Source organism: Lacerta agilis, chromosome 2 (assembly GCF_009819535.1).
Source record: "Lacerta agilis isolate rLacAgi1 chromosome 2, rLacAgi1.pri, whole genome shotgun sequence".
Classification (NCBI taxonomy): Eukaryota; Metazoa; Chordata; class Lepidosauria; order Squamata; family Lacertidae; genus Lacerta; species Lacerta agilis.
This window is the reverse complement of record NC_046313.1, coordinates 50,693,506-50,712,275: the sequence shown is the minus strand read 5'-3', so window position 1 is coordinate 50,712,275 and position 18,770 is coordinate 50,693,506. Positions and strand designations below refer to the sequence as shown.

The window sequence follows — 18,770 nt, the reverse complement described above, 5'->3', positions numbered from 1 at the left end:
TGAATGCATTATTTATTTAACAATATAACCAATTTTGTCATTGCAAGGGGAAGAGGAAGAAGCATCATGAGCCAATCACCTCTGAAGGTTTTCAAACAAGGGCATCTTCAACTGGAGGAGGAGGAGGAGGAGATGTGTGCATTTCGTAGACCTGGAATGTAGGTCTCCTCTTCATTTCCCGGGCCATTTGACAGACTGCAAAAGGCCAGCAACAATGAACTACCATCCAGTCTTCACACAGGGTTCCCTGCGGGGGAGAGAGAGAGGAAGAGAACCTTTCCACACAAGGATGACTGAGAAACCATTTTCCCATGTCACTAAGCACTGGTCTCATTAGGTTCTCTGTACACTACCTCATCAACCTGATTCCAACCCTTTTTTTAAAGAGAGAGAGAGAGAAATCATGTTTCTTCCACACTAAACAATATCATACATCATCCATTTACTCTATTTATACAGTACATAAAATCGAGACCACAATGTTGCCAACCCATTACATTCCTCCGTGACAATTAAAAACTGTGACATTAAACTGCAGAGCCCTCCTTTCAGTGGGGACTAGCAAAGTGCTGTTGAGGCTTCCCAGGGCTACTGGCCTTTTCATTTTCCAGCTTGACACCTGCTTTCCAGCTCCTGGCATTTCAACTAGTTGCACCCTCTTCACTTGAGAAGCAATGGGGGCACCGATATCAGCCAATCATTAGCCACATCCTATTCCTTGTGAGGCAAAAATGTTTGTTCGCTCATTTCTCTTTTTTATGGTTATAACTATGTGATCTTCCCACACAACAATGTTTTGTCTGATCGTGTGCCTTTCCCATCCCAGCTTTTCTTTTTGCCTATGGGGTCAAGGCTTTCCTCACATTTTCCAGCACTGAAATGAAGATCACACCTGCCTTTTTAAAGGTAGTAAACAAGCCTATTTCTCCACACCCTGGCAGCACAGGTTTCTGAACTGCGGTGATGCTACCCCTGCTCCACAACCAGATACTGTCGACTATAAAAACAGCAACCCTGCAGCACTATTCTCTGTGTGTCTAATTCAGCGCTAAATCCCACTGTGATCAGTAGGGTTTATGCTCAACCAGGTAAACATGAACCCTTAGTCTCACAGAACAGACAAACACCCATAGCGTTCCTCCTTTTCTGTGACAGAAAGTTGAGCTAGTTCTCCCCACCCAGCCTAATGCAGGACAGATTGGTAAGTGAGATTTCCAGCCTCTTGCTGCTGGAGAAAAAAGCGTGAGAGAATGTATCTTCTAAACCACAGAGAACCTGTTACTGAGGCTGGTGTAGCATAGTATCTATCAGGCTTCCTCAACCTCGGTGCTCCAGATGTTTCTGGCCTAAAACTCCCATGATCCCTAGCTAGCAGGACCAGTGGTCAGGGATGATGGGAATTGTAGTCTCAGAACATCTGCAGAGCCGAGGTTGAGGAAGTCTGCTATATATACACCAGGGGGTTGCCAACCCGGGAATGTTTGCTGACTTGGTTGCCATTTGCTGATTACTGGCTGGTGGCTAAAGGAGGAAGAGGTTGTGCAGAATCGATGTCACGCCCGCATTTACCTAGGAGACATGTTCTGTTCCACACTGCTTTTCTCTCACCACCACAAGCCCAATTTCCTGAAAGTGCATGGATGGGAAAGAGCCATTTTGATGGAGATATTTCCCTGTGAAAATATGCACAGCGACCTTATCAAGTCCATGGCACAATATGGCGGGTGCTGGTGGTTCTACCTCACTCCCTGGGGTGCAACCTTCTGTTTGCCACATACTCGTTCAGGAGCACAATGGTGCAGCTCCGGGGTCATTTTTCTTTCAGTGGAGATGTGCTGCTCCTTCATGCAGCACATGTTGCACCTACATTCCACTGCATCACATGCACTCAGTCCTGGCACTCCAGCCTTTAGCCCAGACTAAGATACACTGCCAAGGAAGTGCTCCTATTTCATTGGGGAGATAGCTTCTTCTGAACTTCCAAGTTTATTTCACCAAAGGGTAGAGAATTTCCACTACAGACACATCCTAACTAAAGTATCCCACAAACATCCCAGAACTGATGTACTTTCAACCTCACAATGCACTCAGTGGAGGCAAACGGAGCACTGCTTCCACCAGCTTCCGTCTGCTCTCAGCTAACCCCCACCTGGCGGCCATCTTGTCAGGGGCTCTGCCTGTCAGTGGCTCTGGCTCCATCTACCCTCCTTGTCTTCTGCCCCACCAGCCAACGGGCCCCAGTCACCACAGAATGCACTCCCACAAAATGTTAAATTAATATGACAAAGTTTGCCTTTTGCTTATCAGGATAAAAGCTATGTGAGAAAATACATCACATTTCCTCGATTCCTTCTGGCATCTTTTCCCTTCCGTCTTCCTGAATATGGGGCAAATGTATATTTCTCCCTCAGAAGGATATTTTAAAATGGGTCGTGCAATTTTGAAGCTACAGCAAAGAAAAACAGAGCTGCTCTTTCCCATTACTTTTAAAATGTGGGTATTGGCTTGGCATGCCATTATAAACATAAGCACTGCCTTTTCCTTAAGAAAGAAAGGCTATTCCAAAGGTTTAATGCATTCGCTTGGCTTTAAGGAGGCACCACACCAGCAGAATAAGAGATATTTGCCCCATAAAGAGTGGAACAGTGGTGGTTTTGGAAAGGTGAGGTATGCATACTATGAGGCACAGAGTTTTTGTGCTGAACTTTTCACCCTCAAAAATATTTCAAGTCATTCATTAGCAAACTAAAGTTCCCCCTGCCATGCTAACAGGTTTTAAACTACAGCTATGGCCTCCAACAGTGGGGAGAGGGAGAAGTGTTGATGCCCAGATTTGGCTTTCTTTCAGATTGTGAAAGGCCATAGCTCAGTGGTAGAGCATCTGCCTTGCAAGCAGAAGGTCCCAGGTTCAATCCCTGGCGTTTCCAGGTAGGGCAGGGAGAGACTTTTGCCTGGAACCCTGGAAAACCACTGCCAGTCAGTGCAGACAAACTGAACTAAATGGACCAATGGCCTGATCCAGTATAAAACAGTTTCCTGTGCTCCTAGATATTTCTTAGCTGCATTTCAAGACTAGAACCTTCCCAAGGTGCAGTGGCATTGCATCCTTTACTGGCACCCAGGTGCGTGCACGCACACACACACACCAGGCAAGGCCAGGGTCTGGGAGCAGAAGATGAACAAAACCTGTCACACCAGCTGAACTCTCACTGCTGCCGGGCAGGCATGGGGCACGAAGGGTTCATGCTGTGCCGCCTACCCACACAGCGGGGAGCCTGGTCAACCGACATGGCCCGTGGTGGATGCATCCCCCCAACATTGGCCAGGGGACCCAGAGTGCAGCAGCAAGGCCAGGCTGGGCTCTGGGGCCCAGAGACCCTGAGTGGCAGGCAGGGCAGGGATCCCTGCATGGGTGTGCCTGGCTTGTGCCCCCATGAAATCATGCGCCTGGGGCTATTGCCCCCCTGGCCCTTCCCATGTTACGCCCTTGCCAAGGGGACTTACAATTGTGCATACCTATATATATTTGTCCCCTTCATGGATCACTGCCTTGTCGTGGCGAAGGGGCTTGAATTACTCAGGCAAGCTATGGACAGGTCAAGATGGACAGGTCATAGCGGAGAGTTTGGACCAAACGTGATCCACCTGGAGAAGGAACTGGCAAGCCGCTCCAGTATCCCTGCCAAGAAAACTCCATGGACAAAGACAACAGGCATATAAAAGATATGACGCTGGAAGATGAGCCCCTCAGGTCGGAAGGCGTCCAACTTGCTACTGGGGAAGAGCGGAGGACAAGTACAAGTAGATCCAGAGCTGATGAAGCGGCTGGGCCAAAGCCGAAAGGACGCTCAGTTGCGGATATGCCTGGAAGCGAAAGGAAAGTCCAATGCTGTAAAGAAAAGTATTGCATAGGAACCTGGAATGTAAGAACCATGAACCTTGGTAAGCTGGATGTGGTAAAAAATGAGATGGCAAGAATAAACATTGACATCCTAGGCATCAGTGAACTAAAATGGACAGGAATGGGCGAATTCAGTTCGGATGACTATCATATCTACTACTGTGGGCAGGAATCCCGTAAAAGAAATGGAGTGGCCCTCATAGTCAACAAAAGAGTGGCGAAAGCTGTACTGGGATGCAACTTCAAAAATGATAGAATGATCTCGATACGAATCCAAGGCAGTCCTTTTAACATCACAGTAATCCAAGTTTATGCACCAACTACCAGTGCTGAAGAAACCGAAATTGATCAATTCTATGAAGACTTACAACACCTTATAGAAATGACACCAAAGAAGGATGTTCTTCTCATTATAGGGGATTGGAATGCTAAAGTAGGAAGTCAAGAGATAAAAGGAACAACTGGCAAGTTTGGCCTTGGAGATCAAAATGAAGCAGGGCAAAGGCTAATAGAGTTCTGTCAAGAGAACAAGCTGGTCATCACAAACACTCTTTTCCAACAACACAAGAGACGACTCTACACATGGACATCACCAGATGGGCAACATCGAAATCAGATTGATTATATTCTCTGCAGCCAAAGATGGAGAAGCTCTATACACTCAGCAAAAACAAGACCTGGAGCTGACTGTGGCTCAGATCATCAGCTTCTTATAGCAAAATTCCAGCTTAAACTGAAGAAAGTAGGAAAAAACACTGGGCCAGTAAGATTCAATCTAAATCAAATTCCTTATGAATACACAGTTGAAGTGAAGAACAGGTTCAAGGATTTAGATTTGGTGGATAGAGTACCTGAAGAACTGTGGATGGAGGCTCGTAACATTATACAGGAGACAGCAACGAAAACCATCCCAATGAAAAAGAAATGCAAGAAAGCAAAGTGGCTGACCAATGAGGCCTTACAAATAGCGGGGGAGAGAAGACAAGCAAAATGCGAAGGAGATCGTGAAAGATACAGGAAATTGAATGCAGATTTCCAAAGAATAGCAAGGAGAGACAAGAGGGCCTTTCTAAACGAGCAATGCAAAGAAATAGAGGAAAACAACAGAATGGGAAAAACCAGAGATTTATTCAAGAAAATTGGAGATATGAAAGAAACATTTCGTACAAAGATTACCACAATTAAGGACAAAAGTGGAAAGGACCTAACAGAAGCAGAAGACATCAAGAAGAGGTGGCAAGAATACACAGAGGAATTATACCAGAAAGATATGGAGGCCTCATACACCCCAGGAAATGTGGTTGCTGACCTTGAGCCAGACATCCTGGAGAGTGAAGTCAAATGGGCCTTAGAAAGCCTCGCTAACAACAAGGCCAGTGGAAGTGATGATATTCCAGCTGAACTATTTAAAATTTTAAAAGAGGATGCTGTTAAGGTGCTGCACTCAATATGCCAGCAAGTTTGGAAAACTCAGCAGTGGCCAGAGGATTGGAGAAGATCCGTCTACATCCCAATCCCAAAGAAGGGCAGTGCCAAAGAATGCTCCAACTACCGCACAATTGCACTCATTTCACACGCTAGCAAGGTTATGCTTAAAATTCTACAAGGCAGGCTTAAGCAGTATGTGGACCGAGAACTCCCAGAAGTGCAAGCTGGATTTCGAAGGGGCAGAGGAACCAGAGACCAAATTGCAAACATGCGCTGGATTATGGAGAAAGCCAGAGAGTTCCAGAAAAACATCTACTTCTGCTTCATTGATTATGCAAAAGCATTTGACTGTGTCGACCACAGCAAACTATGGCAAGTTCTTAAAGAAATGGGAATGCCGGATCACCTCATTTGCCTCCTGAGAAATCTCTATGTGGGACAAGAAGCTACAGTTAGAACTGGATATGGAACAACTGATTGGTTCAAAATTGGGAAAGGAGTACGACAAGGCTGTATATTGTCTCCCTGCTTATTTAACTTATATGCAGAATACATCATGCGAAAGGCTGGACTGGATGAATCCCCAACCGGAATTAAGATCGCCGGAAAAAATATCAACAACCTCAGATATGCTGATGATACTACCTTGATGGCAGAAAGTGAGGAAGAATTGAAGAACCTTTTAATGAGGGTGAAAGAAGAGAGCGCAAAATATGGTCTGAAGCTCAACATCAAAAAAACTAAGATCATGGCCACTGGTCCCATCACCGCCTGGCAAATAGAAGGGGAAGAAATGGAGGCAGTGAGAGATTTCACTTTCTTGGGTTCCATGATCACTGCAGATGGTGACAGCAGTCACGAAATCAGAAGACGCCTGCTTCTTGGGAGAAAAGCAATGACAAACCTAGACAGCATCTTAAAAAGCAAAGACATCACCTTGCCGACAAAAGTCCGTATAGTTAAAGCTATGGTTTTCCCAGTAGTAATGTACGGAAGTGAGAGCTGGACCATAAAGAAGGCTGATCGCCGTAGAATTGATGCTTTTGAATTATGGTGCTGGAGGAGACTCTTGAGAGTCCCGTGGACTGCAAGAAGATCAAACCTATCCATTCTCAAAGAAATCAGCCCTGAGTACTCACTAGAAGGACAGATCCTGAAGTTGAGGCTCCAGTACTTTGGCCACCTCATGAGAAGAGAAGAATCCCTAGAAAAGACCCTGATGTTGGGAAAGATGGAGGGCACAAGGAGAAGGGGACGACAGAGGATGAGATGGTTGGACAGTGTTCTTGAAGCTACTAACATGAGTTTGGCCAAACTGCGAGAGGCAGTGAAGGATAGGCGTGCCTGGCGTGCTCTGGTCCATGGGGTCACGAAGAGTCGGACACGACTGAACGACTGAACAACAACAACAACAATATATATTTGTGTGTGAACATTCTTATGAACACACACAAGTTCATTCATAAGAATTTTTAAAACCAGGAGCGCAGGAAGTTGCCTTATATGCTTGGTCCATCTAGCTCAGTATTGTCAACACCGAGTGGCAGTAACTTTCAAGGGTTTCAGGCAGGGGGCATTCCCAGCCCAACCTGGAGATGGCAGGGATTGAACTTGGGACCTTTTTCATGTATGTGCTCTACCACAGGATCCATGGTCCTTTCCACAGTTACAATAAAGCAACTGGTTTAAGAGAAGCCAGCTACAGGAAAATACAGGTCGGCACACAACAAAGCCCAGAAATCTGAGGTAAAACCAACAAGAACCCAGGAGCGGCAAATGTAGCAATACTTTTCAGTGAATATCCAGAGAAAACAGTTTTTCAGAGATGTCTTAAAGGCCATGACTGATGGAATCAGCTAGAGAAAGAAAGAGAGAGAGAGTATAACAGGAAGGAATTCCACAGGGTAGGAAGCACACCACTCCTACACTGTGCATTGTGGGAGCTGGATAGAACACTTACATGGACTTACACGTATTTTGTGACTCTCCCTGGTGCCAACTCTTAAGGCCAAGGTGGAACCCAGCAGCAGAGGGAAACAAAAGCACTCCCCGAATCGGCTTGCAATACTGCACTCCAGACACAAGCTGCACAGTGAACCACAGACACCTGTCATGAAGCACAACCACAGGAAGGATGTGATCACATGACAAAAGCTGTATATGTACGTTGTGTGCTCATACTATGAAGTTAGAAGGGACCCACATGTTACTATGTCCAACCTCCATGTGTACCATAGGCTGGAATCCTCCATACACTGCTGTTTGCTGTTGTTGTTGTTGACATCTTCCCAGGGCTTTTATTCAGCTGGAACTCACTGGAACTCAGTTCCAGCACCTCTCAGGTGGGCACCATTGCCATTATAAGAGAGCAAGGGAGGTGTAAATTGTGAGTTTCAGCACCTCTTTTTGTAGAAAAATAGCACTACATCTGCCTCAAGTAACAATGGAGTGCACCTCTGGGGAGGGAGTCAAACTGCTGTGTCTGCAGCACCGAAGTGACCTCCCCGGGGCGCATGCCTGGGCAATGTGTATGGAGGTTGTGGGCTGCCCAGACCCGACCCGACCCCCTTCAGCCTCGCTGATATGGTCCAAAGGCAAGCAGAGCAATACGTTAGGCACCAGCTTGACTGCAGGAGTTGCCGCAATGAGCCAACCATCTCAGCAACTCCACTCCAGATTTGTGTAGGCTTTACTCCTTAGCCATTTCTTCTCCTGAAGATATCTCACAAGGCAGCGGAGGTTTAAGATCAGAGTTTTCCTTCTCCTGGATGGGTTACCTTCCCAGGTTGACAAGACCCATCTGCCTCTCATTTCCCTCTACAGCACATGCAGAGACCACCTTCTTGACCATTGGACCCACTATTAGCCTTGTCTGCTCAATCTGTCCGTGCCTGTCTCCACACTCAGGGGAAGTCCCTAATTCACTGAGGGTTTGAGACCCATCGGCTACCCTCACCTAGTTAGTCAGTCGAAGCCATTTCCCAGGGTGTGGCCGCTGTCACATGCTGATAGCTCCTAGGAGCCACAGGTGAGAGCTGAGTGCAGGGTGTCCCCCACCATTAATCTATGGATAACCCACATGATTTGTACTCCACAAGCAGATTAAAGACATAGATAAGATGCACTATGCCAAAGATGATTACACCTTTTCATTCGGCTCTGTTATATCTGATGTCTAGAACTGAACGAAACCAAACCCATTAAAAGTCAGTTTCACAACAATATTTTTGGAGCCAGGATTGTACTTCGCTGGAAGCAATCATTCCCCAAGGTCACAGACAGTTGTTAAGGAAACCTTAATGTGACCTTCTCTATCCCTCAGAAGTATAGTAGTGAAAATCAGGTTTAATATTAATACAACAATATCTTGGTAAGAGAGCAAGCAACCTGCTTTCTGATGGGTAGTTCTGTTATAAAGCACAGTAGATGAGGATACAGGCAGACCTGGGTCAAGGATCCAAGGACAGCCCTTTTACTCTTTTTGCCTCCAATATCATCTCAACTCCATTAGCTCAACAGCAACTTTTATGGGATGAAGCTCTTCAATCACCAGTCTTGAAGTAAGTCTATTAAAAAAGAACCTCATCTCTCCCGTGCACACCTGGGATACAACTTTGAAAGAAGCAATTGAAACTCTTACAGACTCTTTTGTCGCTGCAGACATCAAACAGGCCAGTGGACCAGTTGCCTCCAGTACGCACGATGGTTGTGATGGTGGTTGTGACACCACTAGCGCGAGTTGGTTGTGTTGTCACAGGCCCTCTTGAGTTTTTGTTCCTGATTTTTAAAATAAAGAATAAGATAGATGTATAATATATACACAAATAACAGGGACGTTGGGGTTTAGCAGCAAGGTAGCTCATAAACCTCGCCATCTTTAGTCTGAAAGAGGCAGGAGGAAAGAGATTCTTCTTCTTTTTTTTTAGTGCTACCCATTTGCTTTGTTTTATAGCAATCATCCCCTTTTGCGAATTCAATTTCTCCCTGTTTGTGTCAATACTGTTTCCCACCCTCCGCTCACTACAAAAGACAAAAAATAAATAAAAATGCCTGATTGTCGGTGCCCTTTAGTCTCTAGTGAAGAAAGAAATCACCCGTGATCAAAGCACTTTAAGGACCAATATACAAACTAGGTACATTTTTCTGTATTCACCTGCCTAATGGTAATTTTCCTTTTCCATGTTAAAAAACAACAACAGCCAACTGTTTAGAGCACAGATCTAGCAATACGGTGAATGAGCTAAATGATTTATAGTTTTAAAAGGTAGGGGAATCTGAATTGCCCGTGTGGATTTTCTTTCAAAGTTGCATTTTTACCCTTCCCAGCTTATTGGCATCATTCTCCGTCTTTCAAGAAATTCGTTTTAACTAGGATTGAGGACTTAATGGTATTTTGAAAGATGTGTGTGTGTGTGCGCGCACGCACTGATGTGACTTACCTACTGGGTTTTGTTCTGTTGCTCAGTTTTGCCTCCAAAGAAGGGCCTGTGCATCAGAGAAGGGGTGGGGATGCTGACACAATGGGGCATACCCAGCAGGCCTTTGTAGTTTTGGAGGGGGGGTTGTCCTAAACAGTAGTCCTCCGTGTTACACAATCAGTCTATTCTGAAACTTAGACGTGTATAAAAAAGCAATTTGTGATATGTCACATAGATTTGCTGTTAAAATTGACTTATTATTGTGAGGCATTCTGGGAATTTACTTGAATGGTACGATTAATATATGTATATATTCCATTCTATATTCCTGAAAGATTGGGGAGTTGGACAGGAAGAGGGTGCAATGGGCCTGCCAGAATGATTGCAGATGTTCTTCAATAGTCGCTCTAACTGGAATCTTCCATTAGGGAAACAACAGAGAAATGGCTCAAGAAGTGTAGATGATAGCTGAAAATGGTGACTCCTCTTTAATCTTCACTGCAGTCAGAGTGAGGGTACAAGGTAACTTGAAAACAACAGAAGCAGAGAGCAGAGGGAGCCACCAAATTGGCACATTTTTAAAAATGGGTGCATTCTTCAACATGTCATTGACACAATAATAGTGCATTGGTGATGGATTTTTACAGCACTGGCCACACATCATTTCAGTTTTGTTCTCCCCAATGTTACAGCATTATTACCTCCTGGAGGAGCGCCATAGTGTAACAGAAGCAGGACAAAAATTAAACTGGAACATTTGTAGTATAGAATTGTGGTACAGGATTTCAGCAGGCAGCTATGGGGCAAGCACGGATTGGAAATGAAGCAGCATCTTCACCCTGAAACTGCTGCAGGCGCAAACAATATGGAAAGTGGGGTCACATATACCTACCCCAATAACATCATGAACACAAATCATCGCAAATGCACAATATAAATTCTGACAGGGCCCTGAAAAATTGCATTCCCACAGATTGCGTTCCCAGTATCTGGAGTTGGATAGGCAAATGTTTTCCCCTCTCTCTGCTCAGTGGCTGCCATTAACCTAATGAAATGAAGGCTCCTAGTGCAGAAAACTGCTCCCCACCTGCAGTTGCAAACTTTTCCTTTCTGGTAAAATCACCAAAGGCATTAAAAAAAACACCGAGGCACCCAAATTCTTTTGTGAGTGGACCGTGGAGGTTCAAAAACTTCAAGGAGGTTAATAAAAATTGAGATTGAACTCCGCTGGCATTCCTGCAAAATGATCTCTCTCTCTCTTTCTAGTTTCTTCCCCCTGAATTGTCTTTTCTGGCACTTTTGTACAACTGCAGGATCTCTGTAAATCACAATGGTTAAACTGACACTCCAGTGCCCTGCAGGGACTATTTCCCCCACCCTCCCACCACAGCAGAAGAACATAGTCATCCCAAAGTACCACTAAATCAAGGTAGCTGCCTCATGTGCCAATACCAATAGTTTTCAGTCTTAAACTATAACACTCTGGAGGGAAGTCCTGTACACAGACCTTGGTGTTTTTGAACATTAACTTTGTGCAAAACACTGCAGCCTGATAACGACTTGACTTATATCCTGGCCATCTGTGATAAAATGTGTATGTGCTAAGATAAGCAGAGGAATCTACTGGACAGGGACTTTAAAAGGGTAGCTGGAAAACTACAGAGGGCCATATGATGCCACAACAGATGTGCATAGGTGGCATGATGCATATTACTATCAGCATCACCAATTTATTAATCGACTTCCACACAGTCGTCTCAAGGTGACATACCATTAAAAACATTTAAAAATGCATTTAAAACAAAACTAAAACACTACAAAATAGACACCCATGGTCAACTTCCATTCATCCAACTAGGAAAGCCAGCCAGAACAAAAATGTTTTCAGTTGTTTCCTGAAAGTGCAGACAGCAGGCACATTCCATATTTTGACAAGAATACTATTCCACAGAGCAGGGGCAACTGCACTGAAGACCCTGCTCACAGTTACTGCAGAGGGAGCTTCCGGGGTCTTTGCAACTTGCAAGAGAAACTCTCCTGCAGACCACCATGATCTACTGGGTATAAGGCACTGGAACATATTTCCAGCACTCAAAAACCTGCACTGGTTGCCTGTATACTGTGGAACTCCCTTCCAGTTGAAGTCAGACAGCCCCCCTCCCTGTCGAACTTGCGGCACTGACTGAAAACTTCTTTATTTTCACTGAAGCCTGGTTTTATGGTTTTCACCAATTATCTTTTCTGCCTTTTATGTTATCTTTTATGACTGACCTTGCATGTTATCAGCCACTGAGCATTTCACCTCTGAACATCCAACATTGTACAAGGTGTGAATGGGAATTATAAGTGATTAAATTTACCAGGGTTCTCGATTTAAGTCTGTTTGACATCAAGGTTCTCGATTCCATGAAGGCTTCTAAGTGCATTCAGCTGAATGTGCTCAACATGTGAATGTTGGAGGCTGTCATGGGCCAGGAGTCAGCTTCACCTGCTGAACAGTAGCCTGAAGGGGGAGACGGCAGTGTGACTCCACCTGCAGCTGATCAGCCTTCAAGGACACAGAGGAGAAGGCGCTGATGAGAACCAGCTGGCTTCAGCCTTCTTAAGCAGAGCTTCCAGCAGCAGTCAGATGCTGGAAACAGCACATGTAGTTCCTGGTCCTATCTTGCTGCTTCCTGTTCATCTTTACCCTTGGTCCATGAACCTGTGGATTGCAGTCCACCTGACCCTAGGACTGGACTGGACCTGATTTTGGATGCTGACTCTGCCTCCAGGCAAGTACACCTCAGAGACTCTTCTGGTTGGCGAGCCTCCCACTCCACTGAGCTCTGCATGTTGTTGCACAGCAACAAGACTATGGAAAGGGTGGAGCATGCAGGGACCAGGCGAGTGTGGCACCTCTACTTGTGCTCGCATTCCTTGTTCAGGCGTAGCTTGTCTAGTGTAAAGATGGACATCCTTGGGTCCTACAGATCTTTTGGGATGCAACTTGCAGCAGCTTCAGCCAGTGTGGTCAACAGTCAGATGATGGGAGCTGTAGTTGCACAATATCTGGAAGGGCCACAGGTTCCCTCTCTTTGGTTTTGTCCAAATGGTTGGAGATGAAGGGGTTGCATGCGTGTTGCGGGTGTTGGAAGGCCAACGGAACCAGGGTGATGCAGGTTCAAATCCACACTCTGCTATGAAGCTCACTGGGGCCATTTGCTCCCTTTTCGGACTAACTTGCCTTAGAGGACTGCTGTGAATCTAATGTGATGGTGGTGGGAGAATTTTGATGAAGGGTGGCATAAAAATATACCAAAAAAACCATTAGGAACCTGACAATCTGTGACATAACCTAGCATTAATTTGCTTTATATGCTTTGTGTAAATTAGCCTCTCTCTTTTTTACAGAATTAAGAATTTTTAAAATTTGAGTTTTGTTTTTAAAACTTTTGTTTATTGTGTGTCAAAGCTTTGATTTCACAAAAGACCAATAAGAAAAAACATTTCCATATTATTATACCAACAGTTTCAGTGTATTTATCTTAAGGACTGCTTGAGTTCAGCAGTAGAGAGGATAGGAAGGAACAGCATAAATGGCTTTAGCCCAAACCAGAACGTTGCTCTGTCTAGTTCAGAATTGTCTACTACACTGGCTGGCAGCGGTTATCCAGGTTTCAGACAGATTTTCACACGTAATGGAGAAATCAGCTGTGACCATCTCAAATGCAGGCCCAACTGTGCTTCCCAAACAAATAAATAGCTAATTTATTTCTTACGGCATCATATGCAAGGAGCCATTCCAGCTGTCAGATGCTGGCAAAGGAAGAGCCAATGAGGAGGGTAAAATCTCAGACAATGGGGTTCTCTCAGCTGTAGTAAAGCAGTAGCGTACAAGCTTGTCCATCGGAAATAAGGAAGTACGCAAAAGTTCCAGCTTTGACTAAACAGTGAAACGGGAGTTTCTAGAATGTTTGCACCTAAAGACTGATGACATCACAGCATTCTCCATTTTAGTGTCACAATAAATCAACTTTTTATATACTGCTGTGAACTGCAAACATCCCCAATAACACCCATTTTACTGCATGCCTTTTTTGCTGATTTAAAGACAGAAGGACCATCTTTAGAATACAGTGGTACCTCTGGTTATGTACTTAATTCGTTCCGGAGGTCCGTTCTTAACCTGAAACTGTTCTTAACCTGAAGCACCACTTTAGCTAATGGGACCTCCTGCTGCCGCTGCGCCGCCAGAGCACAATTTCTGTTCTTATCCTGAAGCAAAGTTCTTAACCTGAAGCGTTATTTCTGGGTAAGCGGAGTATGTAACCTGAAGCGTATGCAACCCGGGGTACCACTGTATTTTAGAAGGATATACATGGGAAATGAAGTTCTCTGCCAAATCTGTTTGGAAACAATCTGCTGAAGCAGATAAGAATTGGGGGAGAAATGTGGTTTGCTGCACATTAAAATGTGATCATATCTAATTTTCAGTTCCCAAAACAATATACAAACAAATAATATACCCTCCCAAATTTGTGCTTCTCTAAATTTTGCCATGCAGTTCTCCAACCAAATTATATTTATTGCATAAAAACACAGATCCTAGGAGATTTACATAACACTAACATATGAAGATGCATGACAGAATATTGTTTTCAAATATGGCACTATCTGCACTATGCATTTAAAGCAGTATAACCCTCTAAACAGACATGACTTCCCCGAAAGAATCCTGGGAACAGTGGTTTGTTAAGGATGCTGAGAGTTGTTAGGATACCCCTATTGATTGATTGATTGATTGATAAGCCACTCTGACTGTTTAAAGTGGTGTGATACTCAGAGCCAGCCTGTGACATTTTGGTACCCAAGGCAGACTCAAAAATGGCACCCCACTCCCTGCCAGGGAAGAAGGGGTTAGGGAAGATCTACAGCAGGAACTAAGTGTGGAAGAAAGGTGATCATTGGGATCTGCTGCCCCAGTGGACCCTGCCACCTAAGGTGGTCACCTCATGGGTGGGCCGGCTCTGATGATACTGTCTTTCAGTCTATAGTACAGATGGTGTATATTGTTAGTAGAAAGGCATGCTAAATGTTCCTTCTCATGGTCGCAACCATGAAATTGGGTTGATTGCTACTAGAGTGTTTTTTCAGTGTTGACTCTATATCTACCACTGCATCTCTTTCTTTCTTTTTAAATTGTTCTTTATTGGTTAAACAAAAATCCATATTCATACAAACATTGTGCAATATTGCTTAATAGGTAAGAGGGGGGAAAGATAAAGAAGAAAAGATTTAAAGAAAAAAAAGAGATATATAGTACATATCTGTACAGTCCTTCCAATCATTCTCATTATACTGTTGGTATATCATTCTATTTACACAGATTTATATTGTATGATTTCATTTGTTTCTATTGTATATATTCCTTTGATCTTTGTTTTTACAAATATCATTCAATTTATGTTAATATGGAATTATTTGTACAATAAAGGCTTAAATATTCCTTAAATACTATCCATTCTCTAAATATTTTCTGTTTCAATATTCCTCTTACTGATCCCGTCAGTTTTGCTAATTGTAAATATTCTAACATGAGCATCTGCCAATCTATCATCTCTGGTATATCTACCAGTGCATCTCATCTGCTGCAATCTTAAATATCATTTGGTGCTTCTTGGAGCTATTGTGCAGTTATACTGTGCTGCTGGTTTCATTTTGTTTGGGGTTTAATTTCCAGATGGATGAAAATAGTGCAACATACATTCTTCCAGTGCAAGCATTCCAGCCTGCCAGATGGAACAATCCCCTCTCCTCCCCCCATGTGAGATGCATCTAGAGATTGTCCTGACCCCCACCCCAAAAAGCAATTACAGGCGGTATGTAGGTAGAGGGGTAGAGAGGGAAAGCCCCATTGCTGACATCCTCCTGCAGGGTTTCTTCTGGCAAAACTCATCAGGCAAATCTGCCCAGAGAACATTTGTTCTTGAGTAGCATGGAAATATTGAAAAAAATATTACATAAATAAGGGAGATATATATGACACTGCATTTAAACTTTTGTGTTTTATATTGCTGTTTTACTGGTTTTAGGTTGTGTTTTTGTTTTAAGTGTTTAATAACTGTGCCACTTGGAGGTTTTTGAAATATTAAGCGGAACATTAAAGTTTTTGACACCTGAGCTAAGATTAAAATTCAAGGTAAGACCATGCACTCAGCAAGGTTTATTTATTGTTCTGCCTTCTAATCTTTGAAACATAAAGCTGCAAAATGTTGAAAAGCAGGCTTAATATTAAAATGTCAAAATTGTGGAAATGCAACTGCATGAAACTTCTGTGTCTGGCTAAATTGAGACTGAAACTTTTCCACTCTGGTGTTTGATCCAATTTTAGGACTTGCAGCTTGTTACCAGCCTTTCAGAAGCCTAATCAGAGAACTCTAGAAAAGCAACATTAGAAGACAGTGTTAACAAAGCCACAAAGGCAAGATAAAATTTCATATTAAGGAGGGAGGAATTGAAAGTGAAGAAATTAAGGGGTGTGTGTATTAAGTAGAAATGGCAAGCCAGCTGCTCTTTACAGATGCCTCAAAGCTAAACTGCTAGCTCAGGTATCCCTGGAATAACTCCATTCAGTATGCATTTTGGTTTGGAGAAAGTTTTCAGCCTGAAGCCTTCTACATTAGGAAGAGCTGTGCCCCAACTGGGGATCCTTAAAAGAGCCCAATGTTCCCATAATAATGTGTCCTGCCATCACATAATTTAAAGGGAAAAATAAGATAATATCATGTAATTACATATCCACTAATGTTTCTCGGATGAAAGTAGGGACAATCCTTTATTTTCTTACTTTATTTCACTGCCTGAGCCTGCCCCCATACCATGACTCATTAGCTCTCTTCATACGTTCCCCATTAATAGAAGGTATGTGTGGGACATGGAACTTCATTACTGGTCCTGCCTCTAATATGTTGCATGCACAGCCCGTGTCCCCAACCTCTTTCTCTGTATATAGTTAGCAAACCTTGCAGCTTGGGTGAATTGTATTGGAATAATCATTTACAATTTATGGAGTTTAAAGGCTTTATGCATGCAGGAACTATTTACAGGTTTAGTGGGGATAAGAGATAAAATAGCAGACACCTTGTCTGGAGAGAACAACAAACCAAGATGGCCCAGCTGGAATTAACTTAAACAGAGAAGCATACAAACAAGTGTTGGCTAGATCACTACAGACACAGTGCCCTCATGTGGCCTAAACTGACACATGCATTAACTAGAAGTTAGGAGAAGGAAATGTATTTGCTTTCCTCCAACTTGTACTGCATGCTGTATGCCAAGGGAAACCTGTGCAAGCTGAATGCCTTTAGGCACTGCACACAATCAGACTTTGTGAGATTGCATGGAGCACCTATACACATCCAACTGAACATGCACAAGTGCTGCATCACAGACATCACACTGAATTGCATAGATATCAAAGAGGAGAGTCAACATGGTCTTTCTCTTCTTCACAAATACTTTGTATATATGAGCCCCCTTCAAGTGTTACTATAGTGTACTAATCAAACAAGCAAGGGGAGGCTGCAGAAACAAGCATATTAGGTCTGCCCTCTCATTATCGTCACCCTCTATGAATGGGAAAGAGGCTGTCTGTACATGCATGTGTGCTAGTCAGTGTTCCTACCTACCATTCAAAAATTTAGGGCACAAGCACACAATGAGTTAGTGGCAATCAAGTCACATTGAGAGCAGTGGGATGGAAATTAGCCACGACTTACTTCATTGCAATGGGGTTTCCCTGCAATTCATTGCTTTGATAGATTGTATTCCTTGTTTATAAAACAAGGCCTAGAAGAGAGGACAGAAACTAGCGCACATATGCACAATTCTTTTTTTAAATGCAGCCCAAAAAAAGACAAAAAGAGAATAAAATAAGTAACAGGAAATAGGCAGTCACTACCTATTCTTGCCTGCTGCCACTATGTCAGAGCCCATCCCTCCTGCCTCTGGACTTTGGCTGCTTTTTCCTATTCAAATTGTTCTAGAGTATAAAACAAGTTTGTTTCCTCATCCACTTCATTTTACTTTACATCAGTATAGATAGATGATAGACGATAGACTATTCCTTGTTAAAAATGAACCTACTCCAATTTCTTCTGACAGACCAATAAGGTAGAGAGTCAATGGTTTTGTAAACTGCATGAAGATTTTTGTCCCCAATAAATATCTTGCTCCTCTCCCCACCCCCACATCCTTAGATCTTATCAGTCCCATGCAGCTAAGTTCCTGACTTACAGTGCCACCTCCTGGACATCAATAAAACACACAGAGCAGTCCATTTAGCTTCTCAGTTGCTGCTCAAGCATTTCAAGAAATGGTCCATTTCAAATGGGTCTCTCTCCCCCCCCCTTCCCCTGCCTAGCAGCAGGAGTGCACAACACAGATTTCTCTTGCTAGGTTGGGTCCAAAACGAACAGAACAGTAGATAACAGTCCTTGGAGCTTTTACAAGAAGTACTAATTTCCCTTTCTAACATCAGTACAAACCCACCCCTTTATTTCCATGTGTTAATCCAAAGACAAGTTCTTCAGTGACAAAGATAAAGCAATCAGCTCTGCTGCCAGACGTTGTCTAGTCTGCCCCTGCTTATCTTGTTGACTGTAGACTTTTTCTTGCTGGATTCCAATTTTCTACAGGAAGCAGACATGAAACAAGGGAAAGTGTTGCTCCTAGAGGGAGTGGAGAAACTATCTACAAACCTCAAACCATAAACACTACAGCATAGAATTCAGCTTGTTTGCGAATAGATATTGATATTGCTACAAATGTCTATATACTTGCTATGCTTCCAAAGTAGAATGAAGCCTGATCCAATTTCTGGGTCAGGAAATGGTCAAGTAGCAGAAAGCAGGAATAAATATAGTTCTCCCAATGGAAGGATGTAGAAAGTGGATCCCCCAGATTCCGTATTAGGACCTGTGTTTTTAAGTGTTTATAAATGATCTAGAGTCAGGGGTGAGCAGTAGAGGTGACCAAGTTTG

General features: G+C 43.5%; 1 protein-coding gene and 1 non-coding gene across 2 annotated transcripts; one reads left to right on the top strand and one right to left on the bottom strand.

Annotated features, from left to right (window-relative positions):
• Positions 1-13,640, bottom strand: PLAC8L1 (PLAC8 like 1). The gene is made up of 4 exons (XM_033142551.1): positions 13,509-13,640; positions 8,970-9,106; positions 7,300-7,436; positions 1-247 (listed from the first exon to the last, which is right to left on the bottom strand). The coding sequence occupies exons 1-4, from the start codon at positions 13,634-13,636 to the stop codon at positions 92-94; spliced, it is 558 nt and encodes a 185-aa protein (XP_032998442.1). The 5' UTR covers positions 13,637-13,640; the 3' UTR covers positions 1-91.
• TRNAA-UGC lies at positions 2,854-2,927 on the top strand. The gene has a single exon. It is a non-coding gene; the product is annotated as a tRNA-Ala (tRNA).
• Positions 13,641-18,770: the final 5,130 nt, after the last annotated feature.